Source organism: Austrofundulus limnaeus, unplaced genomic scaffold (genome assembly GCF_001266775.1).
Source record: "Austrofundulus limnaeus strain Quisiro unplaced genomic scaffold, Austrofundulus_limnaeus-1.0 Scaffold407, whole genome shotgun sequence".
Lineage (NCBI taxonomy): Eukaryota > Metazoa > Chordata > Actinopteri > Cyprinodontiformes > Rivulidae > Austrofundulus > Austrofundulus limnaeus.
This window is the reverse complement of record NW_013952809.1, coordinates 360,106-378,814: the sequence shown is the minus strand read 5'-3', so window position 1 is coordinate 378,814 and position 18,709 is coordinate 360,106. Positions and strand designations below refer to the sequence as shown.

At 38.4% G+C, this 18,709-nt stretch overlaps 1 protein-coding gene across 1 annotated transcript in view; it reads left to right on the top strand.

Annotated features, from left to right (window-relative positions):
- Positions 1 to 18,709, top strand: part of nxn (nucleoredoxin) — a 71,543-nt gene that overhangs the window by 34,619 nt on the left and 18,215 nt on the right. Inside the window, exon 2 of the mRNA XM_014024091.1 lies at positions 17,423 to 17,540. Coding sequence (XP_013879545.1) covers positions 17,423 to 17,540 — 118 coding nt within the window. The remainder of the gene's footprint in view (positions 1 to 17,422; positions 17,541 to 18,709) is intronic.

Sequence of the window (18,709 nt, the reverse complement as noted above, 5' to 3'; positions counted from 1 at the left end):
TTTCCATTTGAACCAACTTGTCTGAATCTGTCACATAATATTCAAAGTGTTTGATTCGACATGTTGCTGATGTAACCTGCTGCAGTAATGTAAACTGTAAGGTGTACAGATCCCTCGCCGTCTGACGAAATAAATCCATCTCAGGTTAGTCAATTTCTCAGCTCATTCACGTCTTCGCTTATAATAAAACACTTCTTGATAATTCAGCTTTAGTGACAGAGTAACGAAGCTGTGTTTGACTGGACAGTTCATGGCAGAGAATTATATCATCTTGTCTTTTTAAAGCTGTTGAACTGCTGAAATAAGATATCAGAAGAACCTGTTGGGAGCCGAGGCTCAGCGAGACCCGGTGACCTCGGCCCAGATCTGTGGGTGGCCTCAGATCTGGGCTGTCAGGCTTCTGAAGCTGGATTTCAAACATGGCACTGAGCTGCTGCGTTACTCTGCTGCTCTTTTCCTTGATACGGTAAAAGCTTCTAATGATCAGTCAATGGAAATCTCCACTAAAAAAAGCCTTTCTTAGTCCAAAGATTTAGATTAAGATCCTCTTAAACCATTTAAACAACATTATGAACAATCTCATCAGATGATTCTCAGCTACTACCACACCAAACGTGAGCTCAATATCTGTAGAACTGACTGAGCTTTAGCCGTTTCCTAAAGTCAGTTGTCTGTGGCGGCCATCTTGAATTGTGTGACTTTAAAGAGGTAATCAGCTATAGATGATCATTTTCTGAATGTTTTTAGTCAGATCTGTTCAGTCGTTTATGATCTGTTAAGTCTCAGCTGATGTAAACAAAACAAATCTAATCAAGTTTTTATTTTTTGAAATGTTTTCCTGTTTGAGTGTTGAGTTTGAAATCTTAGACGGTTGGTGTCGGGGGCGAATCAGGAGCTGAGTGGAAGGAAGGCGTGAACGGCTGACATCAGGGTCATGCTGTTCCAGCTGAGCTATTAAAGGTTTGAACTTTGACCCCGAGCTGTTCTCTGTCAATCAGGCCTCCACCAGAGTCCTGAAAATCTGCCTTCGGTGTCCGCACGGCTCTTTTTTAGGTCATTTGATCTCCTCAGCTGTTTTTTTTAAGTTTCTCATCTGGTCAAAACATAAATTTGACTTTGCATCATAGTCTATCGAAGCACCTTGAAATTGGCCTCTCTCTGTTTAAGAGCCTCCTACCGTTTCTGACACTTCCACTTCAGCACGTCTTCACATTAATGCTTCGGGGGAGGGGTGCAGTGCTTTGTATCAGCAAAGTGTCCAATTTTGTCTGCATTTGTGTGACCTCCTGTCAGATTTTTTTTCTCCTACCGATAGTAAAGCCCTCCCGAGTCTTCCTCCATGGACCTTTTTATAATTCAAAAGGTGACAGATGGTGCAGTCAGAAAATGACGTTCAGTGAAGTCTCGATTTTCATTGGAGTTACGTTCTTAGAGCGCCTGCCAGAAAAGTCCTACTAGCGTTTGGGTGGCATCTTAATACAGTAAGAACCAAACAAATACACAAGCGAGCCACATGGTTAGCAGCTATACGCCACACGGTACTGTACAATAAACTGTTAGAAGAAAAAAACGCTGCACTCGGGGCGGAGCGGGGGCACATGTGCGTGCATTATGGAACTAAATTTATGTTGTTTGTTACAAACTTAGTAAATTATATTGTTCTTATTAATTAAGCTTGAAAAAGCATGTTAGGGAAAACAATCGAAGTTCCTTACCGTACTGTAATTCCAGTTTCCGTGATATTACGTGGATTACCGTAAACTACTAGCAGTTGGGTTCAATGAAAAAATTCACAAAACATAAAACACAACTTTGCAGGCCTTCACTGTGTCTTGGAGTTCAGCCTGAATTGTTTGGGATGGTTTCTTCAGCTCTTTCTGTCGAGTTCAACCTTCTGGGGCTGGATTTCCAGTAGCGTCCACGTCCATGGAGCCTTGGCAACAGTCCCATGAACCCTACACTGTGGACACAGGTACTTGGAGATGCACCTTCATCATGGAGATCTATAATCTACTTTCTGAGCTCCTGGTCTTTGCCTACTTTGCTCCATGATCCGCGTGGCGCACATGATGATACCAAACTACCCAGTAGCTGTTTGTTCACTTTAAACAGCCTGAATGGTTGACGAAGAGCTTGAAAACACCTGTGGAACTAAGTAAAGTCAAACATTTAGTTTGGCTAGAAGTTTGTTCAAGATTTTTCCTTAATGTTACAGTCTTAACGGATATTTGATTTGCATCTCGCACAGTATTTATATTAAACAGTTCTGTAATCATCAAATCCTTCCTGCCGGTATGGTCTGATGCTGATGAAGAGGGAGCTTTTGGAGCCAGAATCATCACATTGGGTGGAGAAGCAGCGGTCCAGATGTACACCTCAGCTATAAAAAACACACGGCGCTGCAGCCAGACAGATGTGACATTTAGTGTCCGACTGAAAAAGGAAACAGGCAGTGGTGGACAAAGTACTCAACTCTAGTACTTGAGTAAAAGTATTGATACTCATGGTCAAATCTACTCCACTACAAGTAAAAGTTACTCAGTCAAAAATCTACTCAAGTAAAAGTACTGAAGTACTTACTTTTGAAAATACTTAAGTATTCAGAAGTACATGCATTTTAAAGTACTTAAGTACAAAGTAAAAGTACAAATTACATTCTCTTTTTTACTTTTCTTTTTTTGTCACTTCAGTAGAAAACGAAACTAAATATTAGTTTATTTATTTTATTTATTTCTTCATCATCAGTGACTTTTTTTAAGTGAAGAGAAAATGGAGACAGAGAGAAAAACAGAGAGAGAAGTAATTAGAAAGATAGAAAGATTGAAATAGTGATTAGAAGTATATTAAATATACACCAACAAAACACAGGACCACACACCCAACATCTGTCCGCTCACCTGAAAAATAAATGGATAAATACATGGAGGGCATATATAAAAATATACACATACCCATACATATATAAAGATATACATACATACATGCCTACATTCATAAATATTGTCAGTATATACACACAGACATATATACACACTCAGTGACCAGTCAGAACCCCCGGATCAGAGCACCTGTTTGTGAGCGGTTGTGAACATGCGTGTATATACAAGATTTCTCCAATGGAATATTTAATAGTGACTGTGGAGGACCGGAGACCCAACCCCCAAGACACGAGGCAGACATAGGGAAGACCAGAGCCCAAGGGTCTGAGAGGGATCCCGAGAGCAGAGCCCCAAGGGGCACCTGCACGGGGCTCTAAGCTAGCAGTTAGCACACAATGGTAGACTATTTTTCAATCATCTCTCACAGCATTAAACCACAACCACTCTAACTAAAGTCAACTTCATTTAAAGGGTTTAAACTAGTGAGAAAAAAGTTTGCTGACTTACCTCAATGTGCTTTCTCAGGTTAGATGGTGAGTTATGGAATGCTGAAAGGTAATTTACCCATGGTAAACAGAGAAGACATTTGAACTGATACGTATTATTTTTAAGTCCTAAAACCTCGAACATTGAACTGAGATGTGGCCATGGGTGTGCTGGTTTCTCTCCTTGCGTTTCCTCAATGGTTTCCATTGCATCTTCTTCTTTTGTCTGGTTCTGCTTGAAATGAAAGTAAAGTGATGGGAGCGCGCGCTCCGCTACCGAGAGTTAATGAGTGTGACGTAGGCTATAAGCTACACATGTGATTGGTTACCTTTGTGACGAACATAGCTTGTGGCCAATTGCATTTCATGAAAAGAAAAACCGGAACAACAGATTTTTTTATTTTATTTTATTTTTTTTTACAGCGGATTATAATATGCTGATCTAAAAGGAACGAGTAACTACAAGCTTCCTAGAAATGTAGTGGAGTAAAAAGTACAATATTTGTCTTTGAAATGTAGTGGAGTAAAAGTAAAAAGTTCCCAAATAAATAACTACTCAAGTAAAGTACAGATACTCAAAAAATGTACTTAATTACAGTAATAAAGTAAAAGTACTTTGTTACTGTCCACCACTGGAAACAGGTTTATGGACAGATATAAAGTGTCGCCATGTAACCAGAAACTTCGAGGCCAAAAGTGGCTCGGATAATGAGCAGAAGGAGCAACAACACCCTTCTCTCTCAGGAAGCTGAGGTCAAATTACACATCAGAAATAGATTTTAATAAAACGAGAAGACTAAAAAGTTGATTTAATAAAGCAAACGTTTCTCGCAGGTTCAAAATGTATTTATATGTCATCTCTGACATGTTTGAGCCATCTCAGGTTCACTGAGTTGCTGTGATTTATGAGACTTTTTGTTGATTTTAATAAAAACAAGCAGACTACAAATAGACTTTAACATTATTAAATGTGTTCTGATCAGGCGGACTAGAAGGCTTGTTAAAAAGATTTGAGATTTGTCCTTAAATACAGTAAGGTTTTATTTTTCGTAGCTCCAGTGCACGATCATGTGTTCACCTTTTTCACCACCATAAATCATTCTTATGTAGTCTAATACGCATGCTTAATTTTAGTGAAATTCTGAGTGAAAGAAAAAAAATAGATGCTACTTTAGATTAGAATATATTTAGAGCTAGAGTGGTGGCAAACAAAGGTCAGAATGAAAACGCCACCTCCCCCACCCTCACCACTGACACATCAGGGTACCAGAGGTTCAGTAATGGGTGGAACTGCTCTGTTATGGGTTTGGATTTGTAGCTTCAGCAACCTTTTGAAAAAAAAATCATTCTGCAAATGGCTTCCTCTGTTTCTCATCTGTTTATTGAAATTACTTCTCTTGCATAAAATTTATTTTTGTTTTGAGGCAGAATGTATAGTTTGTGTTTCTATTACAGGCTTCTAGTGTTGCATTAGGAGGTAAATCAATACAGCGACTCAAGTTGCTCTTTAGAGTATCTAACGATTTACCAGCAGAGATTAAAGCAATATTTCAGATTTTACAATTAAAAGCCTTTTTATTCCTTGAGGAAATGCATATCGCCCGCTGATGTTTGGGACAGAAGGTCTTAACATCCTGTTTCTCCTGACTCCCTGTCCTTTATGTTTTATACATTGCACTGATTTGAACAATTAAATTACCTACTCAGAATATCAAGTTTAACTGAAGCTTTTCAATCACATCATTTCAGTCAAGTGTGTTGATGCAAGGAAACATAAAACATGCAGGACAGAGGGTCAATTTTAGTCAAACCTGGTAAATACGTAACGTACAATCTGGTGCGATAATACAAGCTCCTGCGAGATGTATTAGTGCATTAATGACTCAGCTATTACCACGCTGAATTTTAGCTACATATCTGTAAATCGAACTGAGTTTTCATTATTGTGTGTTTTCTAAGATAATTTGGCTGTGGCTTAGAATTGGGTTGGCTTGAATTGGTCCTGGAGTTAATAAGTTTTAGTTCAATTCCCTGTATATATTTGGCACCAAGTCGATACAAATGTCGTCTTAGGGCACTGTACAAAAAACAATCAATATAAGGAAGCCAGCAGATTGCGTTGAATCATCACTCATCTCGTTCTCTCATCCTGAGCAGCGCGTTGGTGACAATGGAAAGGAAAAGCTCCTTTAAATAGGAAGAAACCTCCAGCAGAACCAAACCAGGATGGGCAGCCATCTGCCTGGACTGGCTAAGTTCGAAAAGACAGAAAAGAGACACACAAACAGAAGGACTGGTCCAGGTGTCATTTTCTACAGGAAGAAAGACAACGAAAAACACACGTTAGAAATAATTACAACAACAAACGTGAAGGAGTGACTAGAGGCCGTTTTGTCCCCCAGTAGTCAAAGCCTGTAGCAGGAGGACTAAGGAATAACTCAACAAACCTAATTCTAATTATAGGATTTATCAAAAAGAAAGTCTTCAGTCTAGTCTTAAAAATAGTGTCAGCCTCAAGGACAGAAATTGAAGTTGGTTCCACAAGAGAGGAGCTTGAAAACTGAAAGCTCTGCCTCCCATTCTATAGGAACAACAAGTAAACCTGCAGTCAGAGAGCGAAGTGCTCTGTTGGTAAATATTTGATATCAGTACGGACAATCAAACTCACACAGACACGAGTAAAAACACTGTCGCCTTCGATGTCGAGTGAGACAAAGATCCACTTTAGTTTGCGTTCAGGACAAAAGCTTTCTTCACATCAGCATGAAACGGCACGTGGAGACAAAAACGATGAGGCATGAGGGGAGGTGGAGGGTGAAGAATGCACCCCCTGCCATCCCGACCTTTGACCTCACAGAATGTCTGCCTTGGGGCCAACCTGCCCCAGTGAAGAGACAATGCTGCAAATACCTATTGAGGCCTGGCTTTTTACTCCTTTACAGCTCCACCCCTCCCTCGCTTTTTACTTTCTCGTCACGACAGAGAGCGCGAGTTTGGATTTAGAGTCTGTGTTCAGGAGTCACTTTTGTTCCACCTTACGAGGCCAGAGAGGGACACACACACACACACACACACACACACACACACACACACACACACACACATACCGAGAGACCTTTATTTCCTGCAGGTTTATTTCCTCAAAGCTCTCTGACATTCTGGCACCTGTTTTCAGCACAAAACCGTGTATTTATCACTGAATTATTAACTAAGAGCCCACAAAGTGTCTGCCACTTAGTGACATGTCCTGACTTCATGAAGGAGGAATAGTAGGGGCTGGTTGCCTTGGCAACAAGAGGGCTTTTTATCAAAAAAAAAAAAAAAAGAAGAAGAAGTAGTAATTTACCCAATGCATCCCATCTGCAGAACGTTACAGGATTAATAACCAGAAGGGGCTCGGCAACATTTTGTAGTGAAGAGCGGTAGTGGGAAGCCTGCATTATGTTTCCAGCTCTGCAATTTTCAGAGGAAGTGCATTTTCTCATCACAATGGCTGTTTGGTGCAGGATGAGCACTGTAATGAGCCCTGTGGAGCAGGCGGGAGTGGGTGGTCTGCACTTTTTACACTTTGTGAACAAGACCTTGAGTTTAAAGGGGGGATGAAAGTGGTTGGAGAATACAAAAAAAACATTTTTCTTTTAATTTTTGAAATTACAGTATATGAGAAGGGCGGTTCAAAGATGAGTTGTAGTCCATGAGGTGAAACAGTATTGAAGACCTGTTATTCCTTGTAGCTGTAGCATTTTCCTGCATATAAATAATCATTTCTGATTAGATTTCACTTGTTCCTATATGACAACGGCTCAGGAAGGATAAATACCTCCACTTTGACTTCAGACTATTTTCTAAAGACTTTTGCATGGAACTTCCTTTGTGACTCGAATTAACATCTCTTACACAAACCCCCACCAGATGTCCTGACGCCTTACTGGTAATAGATAAGAATTGCCACCTTCCTGTTCCGAACCCCACAAGTTCTGTTGCTTCCATCCCCCATAAGCACAAGACTGTTGGTTCCTCTTCAAAGGGATCATAAATGCCTTTAACCAGACTCTTCAGCGTGACTGAGAACAAAGGACCTACATTCTTCATTAAATGTGAAAAAAAGGAGAAAAGATAAAGGAATCTGTGTATCTAATGTTTTCTGTCTTATTGCAAAGAATGTCATCTAATCCATTTTCTTACAGAAAAGAACAAAACCCATTGAAGCTCTACTATGTTCTCTTTTTAACTGTTTGCCCACTAAGGATTCAGTGTGGTAACTGTGTGGTGTTAATTGTTTTGATGAAATGTTTTCCTGAAGAAGGTGTGTGTTTTATTCCATGATTTAATCCTTAGAAACTTAGGACTTGAATTTTAATAATTAAGTGTGACACTTATTTTACTGAGGCAAGCAGATGTCTTTCCCTTTTAATTAGATGCAAGATAATTAAACAAAAACACTCCCTTTTTCTTTGTCCTGAAGTAAAGTTTTCCCTCCAAAACAGATGTAACATTTTTATTGGCCAACTTAAAACCTTGACTCCGCCCATAACAGAGATTTTAAAAGTTAGTTCAGCTCCTGACAGGAGAAGACCAACAAGAAGAAGACCGACAGAGAAAGAGAGTTTTTCAACATCAGTCTTGTTGGTCCTGGGCTGGGCAGGATGGGCTGGGCAGGATGGGCTGGGCAGGATGGGCTGGGCAGGATGGGCTGGGCAGGATGGTGGCCCTTCTGCATCTCCCACTGGGTTGAACGAACAGCCAACGTTTAATATCGACTCAACATCGGAGTTTGATTTTATAGAAGTTAAATAAGCTAACTGTAACTCATGCGTCGTTTTTAGTTAGTTTTTCTCTACAAAGTTGAAATCAAATTAAGAAGTCTTGCAGCCGCCTGGGAGGACCGGACCCCGTTGTCACAGCTCACCACCCATCTTTCTGACTGAAGGGCCAGCAGCTGAACAGACACCCTGAGTGTCCGACCGGCCACTACACTGAAGTAGTTCTTTGGGAAACATCACCTGAGATCCTTCGGTCAGCCGACAACTACTTCTGGTACCGCCATCAGCAGAACAAAAGGGTAAAAGTGAACATTTGTCCTGGAGACAAACAGGTGCTCAGACGTAATTTGATTCTTATCTTTGTATGAGATTTGATAAACTAAACGATTTTTCTCTTCCATTTAACTAAGACCCTTAGTTAAAAAAAACAGCTAAAAGCAAAACTTACCTCACCTCATTCCAAGCCTCAAACTCACCTCTCAGTGTTTATTTTATTTGTTTGTTTGTTTGTTTGTTCACTTGTGATTGCAAACTCTGTCAGTTTTACCTGGTTCAACATGTCATCTCTTCTTACTCACCATAGCTGTAAATACATTTAATCTGTAAATAATGGCCCGTGGAGAACGTGCCAACATAAGTTAATGTCACTTTTGTGTCTTGATAAAGTATTATTGGTTCTGATAAGGACAAGAACTCATCAAACGATTTTGGATACATTTATTGTGAGACTGATTACAATAAAGTTACAGGTTTTCGTCTCTTTCCTGGGTTAATTTTTGACCAAATTAAGAACGTGGTGCCTCGAGGTAAGATAATTTGCGTATTTAAATAATTCACAAATTATCCATTTTAGAATATACCCAAAACCCCTACATAGCAATGCATATCACACGCCACCTTTCATTCCAGAGTTTTAAACGATTATTTTATTATTACGAGTGGATGTTGTCTTATAGTCATTTGGTCAAACCTTATAAATGACATTTATGAGAAATGGACCTGTTCGCAGTTACCGTTTAGCAACACCTACCGAATATGGCACACGGTCATTTGTGGGATTATTGGGGGGCAATGGAAAGATAATATAAGTTCTCAAATTTTGAAAAGATTGTTAACCAGCTTAAATTGTTTTTTTTGTTTTGTTTTGTTTTGTTTTGTTTTTGGTTCATGATGGACCAACTTCTTATCAGGAAAGGACACACTTATCCAGAACTGTTACACTGCTCAGTTGTTGGGATCAATGCCTAAAATAGCGATCTGAAAATGCAAAATAATGTTAAGGTTTTACTGTTGTTCAATAATTTCACTATAAATATAATTTATATCTCACAATATCAAATGTATTGCTAGAGAAAATGCAGGTAAACGGTGATCGTATTAACAGCATTATGGGTTAGGTGATGAACATAATTAACATATCGTATGGCAGGCTGAACTGTGATTCAGTAAATGCTGAATATAAAACGTCCTTCTTGGCCACACATCATATTAGGAATAAATGTTCATTTAACGTATGTGTTTTTGTTTTAATGGTGGTAAATACATTTTTATTGTGGTCTGTAACCTCCTGCATGGTCTATTGTTAATAAATAAACTGTGTACAATTATATAGATGTGTTCAAGTTTTAAGATGGTCTGTACCTATATTTTTTTGTAATATTTAGTGGCTAAAATTATCTTTAGGCAGCAAATAAGATACACAGTCAAGATTGGATTAAACCACATCAACATATTTAACACTAGATCGAAATTATATTACTTAGCCAGGCGATGATGATGTCCGTGAAAAGGTCTGAGGCATTAATATCCAAAGGTTAATTTATAGACGACGCTCTGGTAGCACCATTAAAATCATCTGGTTCATGAGATATTTTGCTAACAGACAGCTACAGATGAATACTCACCTTTTACTGACTTTATCTCTGGCAGCAGGTGATAAGTCTTATTGTAGGAGTGGTTCATGCTAAAAATAAAACAAAGCTGAGACCTATACATTTATTCTCACGCAGTGAGTAAAGATGGCAGCCGTGCTTCTGTCACAGATGTGTACAGGAAGTCACGACCAGGGGGAGCCATGACGGCGAGACTCCTGACCAGGTAAAGCAGCGGTCAGGTCAGAGCCACAGAGATGAAAGCTGGAAGTCACACGCATTAGCCAGCTGAAGTACGGCTGAGAGGTGGGAGGTTTAGGCTTTTTTTTTTCTTTGTAGCCCTCGAGAGCAGCAGCAGCGCTTTTGAAGTGGATACAGGCAGCTTTTGAGAGCCTCGGCAGCAGATTGAAGCGAGGCGGGGCGCAGCCCGGAGGAATGCAAGCCCAATCTGGCTGCAGGAGCCTCGGCCAAAAGGGAGTTCCAGCGCTGCAGCAGCCTGAGGAAGATTGTTTCTCATCTGTCTGCAAACCTGAGGGCTGAGAGTGAAGACGCAGAACGTTCCCTGGTTTTAAACTGAAACTTCTGACCGACGGAGCGTTGATGCTGCCGTGCACCAACGTGTAAAGAGTCCATTTGCAGATTTTCTGAAGGTCATGACTGTGTGAGTTGAGGAACCAAAGCGAGAGGCACTTTGCTCTCCTCTGCTCCACTACAGTCAATCTTTACGGTCAGAGATCACATCGCCTGCAGGCACTTTTAATAAAAGAGTCACAGTACAGACAAATGCTTTTGTTGGACATGTCTTGAGGAGAATAGCCAGTCCATCACACAACCTCCCGCTTAACGGCTTCACACACTGTCAGCAAAGATCAGGGCGAAGCAATTTATCATCTGATTGTTTTTGTCTTCTGTGCGGGACATTTAGGCTTTAAAAATGGCTCTAATTTGGTCAGTTTTACAAAACTTCACCTGAAGTTTGTTGTAGTAGAAGCTGAAACTGATCTCCAACACATGATCTGAGCTCTGATGGATTTTAGACAATTCAACTGTCTGTTAGCAAAATTTTTCAAGAACCACTGGAGGGATTTTTAATTAAACCTTCAGGATGTACCTCTATAACTGATTAACTCTTGGAGCTAATCAAACTGAAGGTGAAGTTTAGTCACTTTTGTTGATTTTTGAGCTCAAAATTGATGTGATTGTTGCGATTTCTCACAACTCTATCATTTCTTTGGGTGACTGGCATCAGATTGTTTACATTCTCTGGTAGATTTCAGTATGACAAATTTGATAATTTATTGGATAAACGGAAAAGATACATTGTGTTAAAGCGTCCAGACATTGCAACCCTCTGTACAGTTTGTTTTAAACAGAAAAAATTATCTTATCTTTTTCATGATAAGGGGATCTTGGTTTAAAACACGAAAGACGTGCATTCCTTCAAGGAATGCTAACCTTTTTAATCCTTTTTAAAGGTTTCAATCAACTAAGAAAAACTAGAATAAGATTTTCTCTAATGCTTTTCCTGTTTTTCCTAATTTGAGCCGAGAGCGGTGCTGTTAAATTTCCCTTGGCGTGACTAAAAAGCTATAAACGTCACTGAGAGTTCATAGCTACATTCCAAAGATTTTCTGTGCTCCTTTTTAACTGGAGTCTTTTTTTCACCCTTCAAAGTATCACTTGAGTTACTCTAATGTTTCTAATCTATTCTGAGAAGATGACGGACCGAGCTGCCATTGGTTGGATCTTTCCTTGTGTCTTCGGTTGTAAAAAAAAAAAAATGGGGGATTGCGTTCCTTTTTGTAGTGGTGCTGTTGTGATGAAGCAGCGGTTGGGGAGCCGTTGCCTCGGGCCGCAGCAGCAGTCAGGTGAAAACAGATCTGAGGAGAGATGGACTGTCGGAGGTGGATCGGTAGAGCCGAGTGAGGAAAAATCCTCCACTCTATTCATTTCAACAAAGTGACAGCGATCAGATCAGACCACACAGCTTTATGAGGTTCTCTACCCAAACTAAACCCTTTTAAAAATCACAAAATATAGCCATGAAAACCAGCGGGCATGAAGCCATTCGACATGCATGACATTCAACATGAAAATGTGGATACACTGCTTTTTCCCCCCTCATTTTTTCTTCTTCACACTCCAATGGGCACTCAGTGATCCCACCAGCGGCTTCTAAAAAGAATCAGCATTTTCTTTGATCAGCAGAGATTTCCAGCTCTTGTATCTCCTCACACACTGGTCCCACTGTGGGTAATGGGTTTGAAGCCGCAGCCATGCGTGATCCAATTAGTATGATGAGGAGCGGGTTTAGTTCGAGGCTTACGCCGGCATATCTTGGAGAGTAAATGGATTCTTAGTATGGATTTCTAGCTCCCCGGAGTCTTTAACAGTTGGTGACCTCTCTACAAGGATTATTGGCACAGTTAAACCTGTGTGTAATGATACTCAAACATCCATCTTGGCCTTGCTGCGACACACTTCGCTGATTTTTATAATGAATGGCCTCTTTTCGAGAAGGAAACGCGTCAACGTGCAGTTTTGATGCAGTGAATCCACCAACAGTTTGTGTAATTGTCCATCGCCAGATTGTTTTTGGAGGATGATAATTTCAGTAATTTGTATTCAGATCGAGGGCCAGTCCTGGTCCTTGAGGGCCACTCTGTCCTGCATATTTTAGTTCTTCAGCATCCCTTCAACATGGAAAAAATCATCTTAAAATAAGTGTAAAATACCAGATTATAGTTTGAATCTTCTCAAATTAAGCGAAATCATCTGGAAATTCTTGAAATAAGATTAAAAATCAAATATATTCTGCCCGTTACCTCAAAACAGAATCAAAACTACTTTTTTACTGCATATAAGATTGCAAGACTTGGTTAGATGAAGAGTTTTGCAGTAAAATTCTGCAGAAACCTGACTCTTTCTTTCAAATCAGATGTGGCAAAAAGAAGCATCTCAAATTTTTGAGTTCCTAACCAGATAGATAGATAGATAGATAGATAGATAGATAGATAGATAGATAGATAGATAGATAGATAGATAGATAGATAGATAGATAGATAGATAGATAGANGTACAAAAAGGTTCCTAACCATTCAAGAGGCAGTCATACCAATGCTTCCAAAGCACAGATGAGTATTTTACTGCACTATATGTAACATTAGTCAAGTGTAAAATAATTCTATTATTGGACATATTTAAATGACAAATAAATTTGTACATAAGCTTTCTTAAAACAGCCATAAATGAGCTGACATAAGCAGCTACAAACAGTTCACTGGCACTGGACCATCTGGGTTTTTTTAACAAAAGTCTTAGTGCATCATTATAAGCCACATTCAGTCTATGAAGACTGGCTTTTTTAAAATTGCACCACAAGTGTGCCGTATATAGAGAAGTACAATATGATCTGAACAAGTTCAGTTTCACTTTCATCCTTAATCCAATAGATTAAGGATGGAAAATAATCCTTGGACGAAGGGAAACATAAAACTTGAGATGTTTTTCTGCTTTGATGCACCTGATTTAAATGAATTAATGATTAACAGACTTGTGCAGAGCTTAAAAACGCGCTGAAGAGAAAAGGAAACAACTGAAATATGCAGGACATTTGAACCGTTTTTGCTGCAGAAACCAGCAAATGATAATAATTACCACCACTTCATCAGCGTTTATGGTGTTTATTAAAAAGGATTAAAGACAAATTTGAAAGTGCAATTTATGAGGATTTTTTTTTTCCAATTTCCTTTTTAAACAACCTGCCCTGCCACTTTCTGTATTTACCACCTGGATTATAACAGATTGCCTGCAGCTTTCACCAATAAAACCAATGTTTTCTTGGGGAATGCAGCTGTGTAGCATATGAAGCTCATTTTCTTTTCACAGCTACAAAACCAGATAAAAAGATTTAGTAAAAAAGTTGGCCTTGTTTTAGAGATTTATAAGTTGTTTGCATTGAAAGGTGAAATCCTGCCTTTCTATCCCACTTATACAGACTGAACCCTTTGCTGTGGAGGTGATAGACTCCAGGTTTTGTATTTTCTGTACAATAACAAGGTTTTTATCCATAAAATGTTCACAGTATCTTTGCTATGAAGTGAGATAACCCCTGGAAAGATTTCACATTTTGGACTGCTGTGATCTGCAGCCAAGCTACCAAGCAGACCGTTCAAAGATCCAGTAAGCTGGCAGACAAATTGCTCTCTCTGTCCCCTGACGCCATCTTTTTTTCTTTTTCTTTATTTGTTGTACAAACAAGTGTCTGCCATGCTCTTCACTTACCTGAGCACAAGTAAACCTGTCAAGTGGTTGTAGAAATTAGTTTTCTTGTTTTTGGTTTTTGGAACATACTGTTTTCTGTTGAATGATTTTTTTTTTTAAATTTCGGGTTGGGTTTGATGCATCAACATGGTGCAATAAATCAGCCACAAGTCGAGGCCTGCGAGGTGTTTTCGTCTTGTAAAAATGACACGAGGTGCATTTCTTGACGTGTTGGTGTTGCTGCAAACTTGTTACTGTCTCACTTTTTTAATGTGGTAATGTGAATATGTGTGTGCTTGTTAGTCTGACTGTTAGCAATCTGTGTCAGAACCACTGGAGACATAAGAAAACTCTTGAAGTCATCAGTAAATGTACATTTTACCCATTTCAAGATGGCTGCTATGACTAACTAACTTTAGTAAACATAAAATGGTTTTAACATTTTTACAAGTTTTGACTTTAAGTTTGTTGTGGTAGTAGCTGAGACTCTTCTCCAACATGTGATCTGGGTGCTAATGTACGTCACAAGATCTTTGGCCGTGGGCGATATACATACCATCAAGAAATTCTACTTTTATTTTAGTTTTTTTTTCGCTCACATTTCTTTGACTGATTGTGTTTTTTTTTTTGCTGACATCAGGTTAATAGCAGGTAATTGAGGGAACATCCACAATAAAACCATTTTTATGAATAAACAAGTTATTTTTTTATTGTTTTAGCCAAATGTAAACTTAGTTTTCTGAGCCTCAAACTCAACCTTTTTGAAAATGATGTCATAGCCACACCTGTAATAAAACCTACGACCCAAAACTGAATGTTTCCTTGTCTTGTTTCCTGTTTTTGGTGTACTTTTCTAGCCTAACAGCGCCACGTGCAGGCCTGGCATGGTTACTGCAGTAGTGTGCTGTGTTTTTGTGTGGATAAATAAATATATTTCTTGAAATATTGCTGGGTTCAAAAGTATATTTTTAGAAACAACATAAAAAAACTGTGTGTGAATGGGTTGACCAGACTGAGGCTGAGACTGTGAGCACAGATTGAGTTTCCAGATGAGACAGCGGTGTCTGTCGAGACACTGATGTAGTCCGAAGGCTCCAAGTCGTCTTATTGGGCCGACATTCTACCCTCAGCTGTCAGAGAGGGTTTGTGTTTGACCTCTGGAGTTGTCGCACACACTCAAAGGAGGTAAAATGTTATCTTTTCTCAAGTCTCCGTATCTCTGTGCAGTGAAGTCATTGTTTGCTCAAAAGGTTTTCATCAGCTTTAAACTCAGCGGAATGACTCGGTTTAATTATTTGTGGTGTCTTTTGGTGCAGCAGGAAGTAACGAGCATGGTCGTGCGAGACTTTGTTCCATTCTCAACATACACATTCAAAAAAGAATCAGAATCTAGTTTGATGCATGTGGTGCAGCTCATGCTCTTTTTAACGTTTCAAAGCTTGATTCAGGATTTTATGCAAGGCATCCTTTTTGTGTTTGTAGTTGCTTGAAACAGCTGAACAATGCAGAGAGTTACTCCCTACATGGCTGCAGTTTTTTTTTTTTTTTTTTTGTTCCTGGGGTAGGTTTCTGTCTCTGATGTGGAAAGTGAGTCTCGGGAATGGTTTATCCTCTCTTTGATGTTAAGAGCTGCACCGATGGCTGAACTCTTGCCAACAGTTCATGCACATGTTTCGGTCTGTAATGCATCTTTTCTCTCTAATATCACAATGTCGTACAGAAGGTATTGAATTTAGAGCAAAGGATGTCTGCAAAATGCCAAAGTATAAATCCTGTGCGTGTTATTAATGGAACAACGGGGTCAGTGTGAGTTTAGTCCAGACCCACCCTCTGTAAATTCACTGCAGAGCTGCTTTTACTGTACCTTTGTCCCGTGCCCCTCCTTTAAACAGTTTGTTCTGTAAAACACTATGATGTTTGTTTACTCTGTCATGTTTAACAGCAAATGTTTTTCTTTTATACTCCAAAAATGTAAAAATGGTCCATCTTTTTATTTTTGTCAAAGTTAATCTCTGTAGCCAAGGCAGTTAAACGCTGTCCTGTAGAACCTGCTGCAGCTTCCAGTTCCTCATCATGGACCTCTTGGAGAAAAGCTTAATGTGCTAAAAGCACCAGAAACTCCAGGAAACAGTTGAAATCATCAGTGATAAACTATCTGTTTAAAGAAATATAAAACTAGTTAGCTAGAGATTATTTATTATGGTTGCTTGGTCAGCTCGTTATAAAGTAAAACGTGTTTATTCATCCCATTATTAAACTGTTTAAGGTGGAGCTAGATAGATAGTTTTTTTATAAGAAATTAGCTCAACTAGCTTTTTATTAATAAAAAATAGTCTGCACTTGGTGAAAGAAATGCAAACATAGTTAGCTAGCATTAATGTATTTATTTACAGGCAGCTGCCTATTATTAAAAAGTTATTTAACCATCTTAAATAGTCTGATAATGAGAGTGTTAACCTTCCAGTTTGAGGAAAAAACAACGGACCGTTTTTTTAAAAGTGTAAAATAAAAATGGAACTATCTGTTTTTAAAATGTAAAAAATATAACATCAGTTTTTTGTTTTGTTTTTTTTTTTATCTGTTTTTAAAAGGAAAATAGACAAAAAAAAGCACACAGACCCGTATTATTAAGTAAATCCAACACGTAATTTTAGGACCAACTAACTCGACTGGTTTAGCAAACTAACGTGATTTACTTTGACCTCCCAAAGCATAATAAAGTTGAAGCAACCTAATACTGAAATACATTTTGTTTTGTTTTTGGTAAAATGACATTAAGTTGACAAATGACATTAGTTGAGTTACACTAACTTACTTTTTTACATTTATCCAACTCACAAATATCCGTTCAGTTTCTTATTTAAAGTTCCTAAAGTAACTTTTCATGTTGTACAATGTTAATATTTTCAGTGTATTTAAACATTAAAGTTTTGGAAGTTTTCGTTGTTGTTTTTATTTATTTATTTATTTATTTATCTATTTATTGGGGGCGTACTAACTTTTGAAAGTAATTGTCCAACTCACTTAAACATGTACATAGACAATAATTTTTTTATGCTGAAAAATGCTTTCATGTATGACAACAACCAACACATTAACAGATGTTTTTTTTCCATGCACACACTCCTAACTTCTCCTCTCATCCTTTTTTCTTTCTACAGATGAAGCTGTGGAACAAGTACAAGGTGACCAGCATCCCGTCTCTGGTGTTTGTGGACGCAGCGACAGGAAAGATCGTGTGTCGAAACGGTCTTCTGGTGGTCAGAGATGACCCCAAAGGTAGCTAGAAGTCTCTCACACACCATAATGACAGAGGAGCCTTCTTCATGACTCAGTTTTATTTCCTCACCTCAAGCTCTGACCTTAAATCTCTTTGCTTACTGGTTAACCTCAACCATCCAACCCTGAAAAGACGCTTTTTAGTCCAGGAAAAGGAACACAGTTGAGGTTCAAAAGGACAAGAGGAACATGTGAAAACTTGTGTGTGAGATCCTTGTTTTTGTCGCCTAAAATCACTTCACAAAAGACGGCTGTCTTCCATTAGACAGGAGCAGGACAGCATCATCTGCACACAACATGAACAGTTAAATAAAGTAACCAGTAAAAACTAATTAATAGCACAAACTCACATCTTGACAACCTGGGCTTGAACCTGCAGCCTCAGGATTATTCCAAGCAGTATTTCAGGTGAAAAAAACAAAACAAAAAAACTGTAATAACAAATTAAAATAGTGAACAATAAGGGCTGATTGTGTCAAATTTGTAAAAGCTATTATTAATAATATGAACAAATTTGTTATTTTAGAGTGTATATAATCTATCTGTATATAAAAATGTCAGAAAGCTGTAAGTTGTGGATGTACCAACAGAAGAGAAACAGGAACACGTCTCATTTCATAAGCAGATTTGTTCTTATTTACCTCGATGTGGATGTGATCTGAGCAGAACTGAAGCTAATAATTTAACAGTTTAAAATTAAAATAAGCTTATAAAGCCAATGTGATCACTGTTAATTATTTAATTAGTTAGCAGATATTAGGGCTGTGTATTGGCAAGAATTTGGCGATACGATACATATCATGACAGAGGGGTCATGATACGATATATCCCGATATATTGCGATACTGTAAGCAAGGCAATATATTGTGATATTTTTGTCCAAAAATTCTATTAAATAAAAACCTCTTACAGGGGAAAAAAATGAAAAACCAAAATTCATTGTCTCAGAAAATTCTAATATTACATCAACATGCTTTTGATACATTTAGCTGTGTTCTGCTTTGTATGTATTTTATTTTATTTGTTTCATATTTCTTTTTTCATCCATGTTTTCAACTATTAGACTAAATTTGACAATAAATAGTTTGAAAATATATTTTTTGCAGCTTTTAGTTTTTAATATTAATTTACAATATGGTCACCCAACACTTAATAGCCTCTACCTCAAG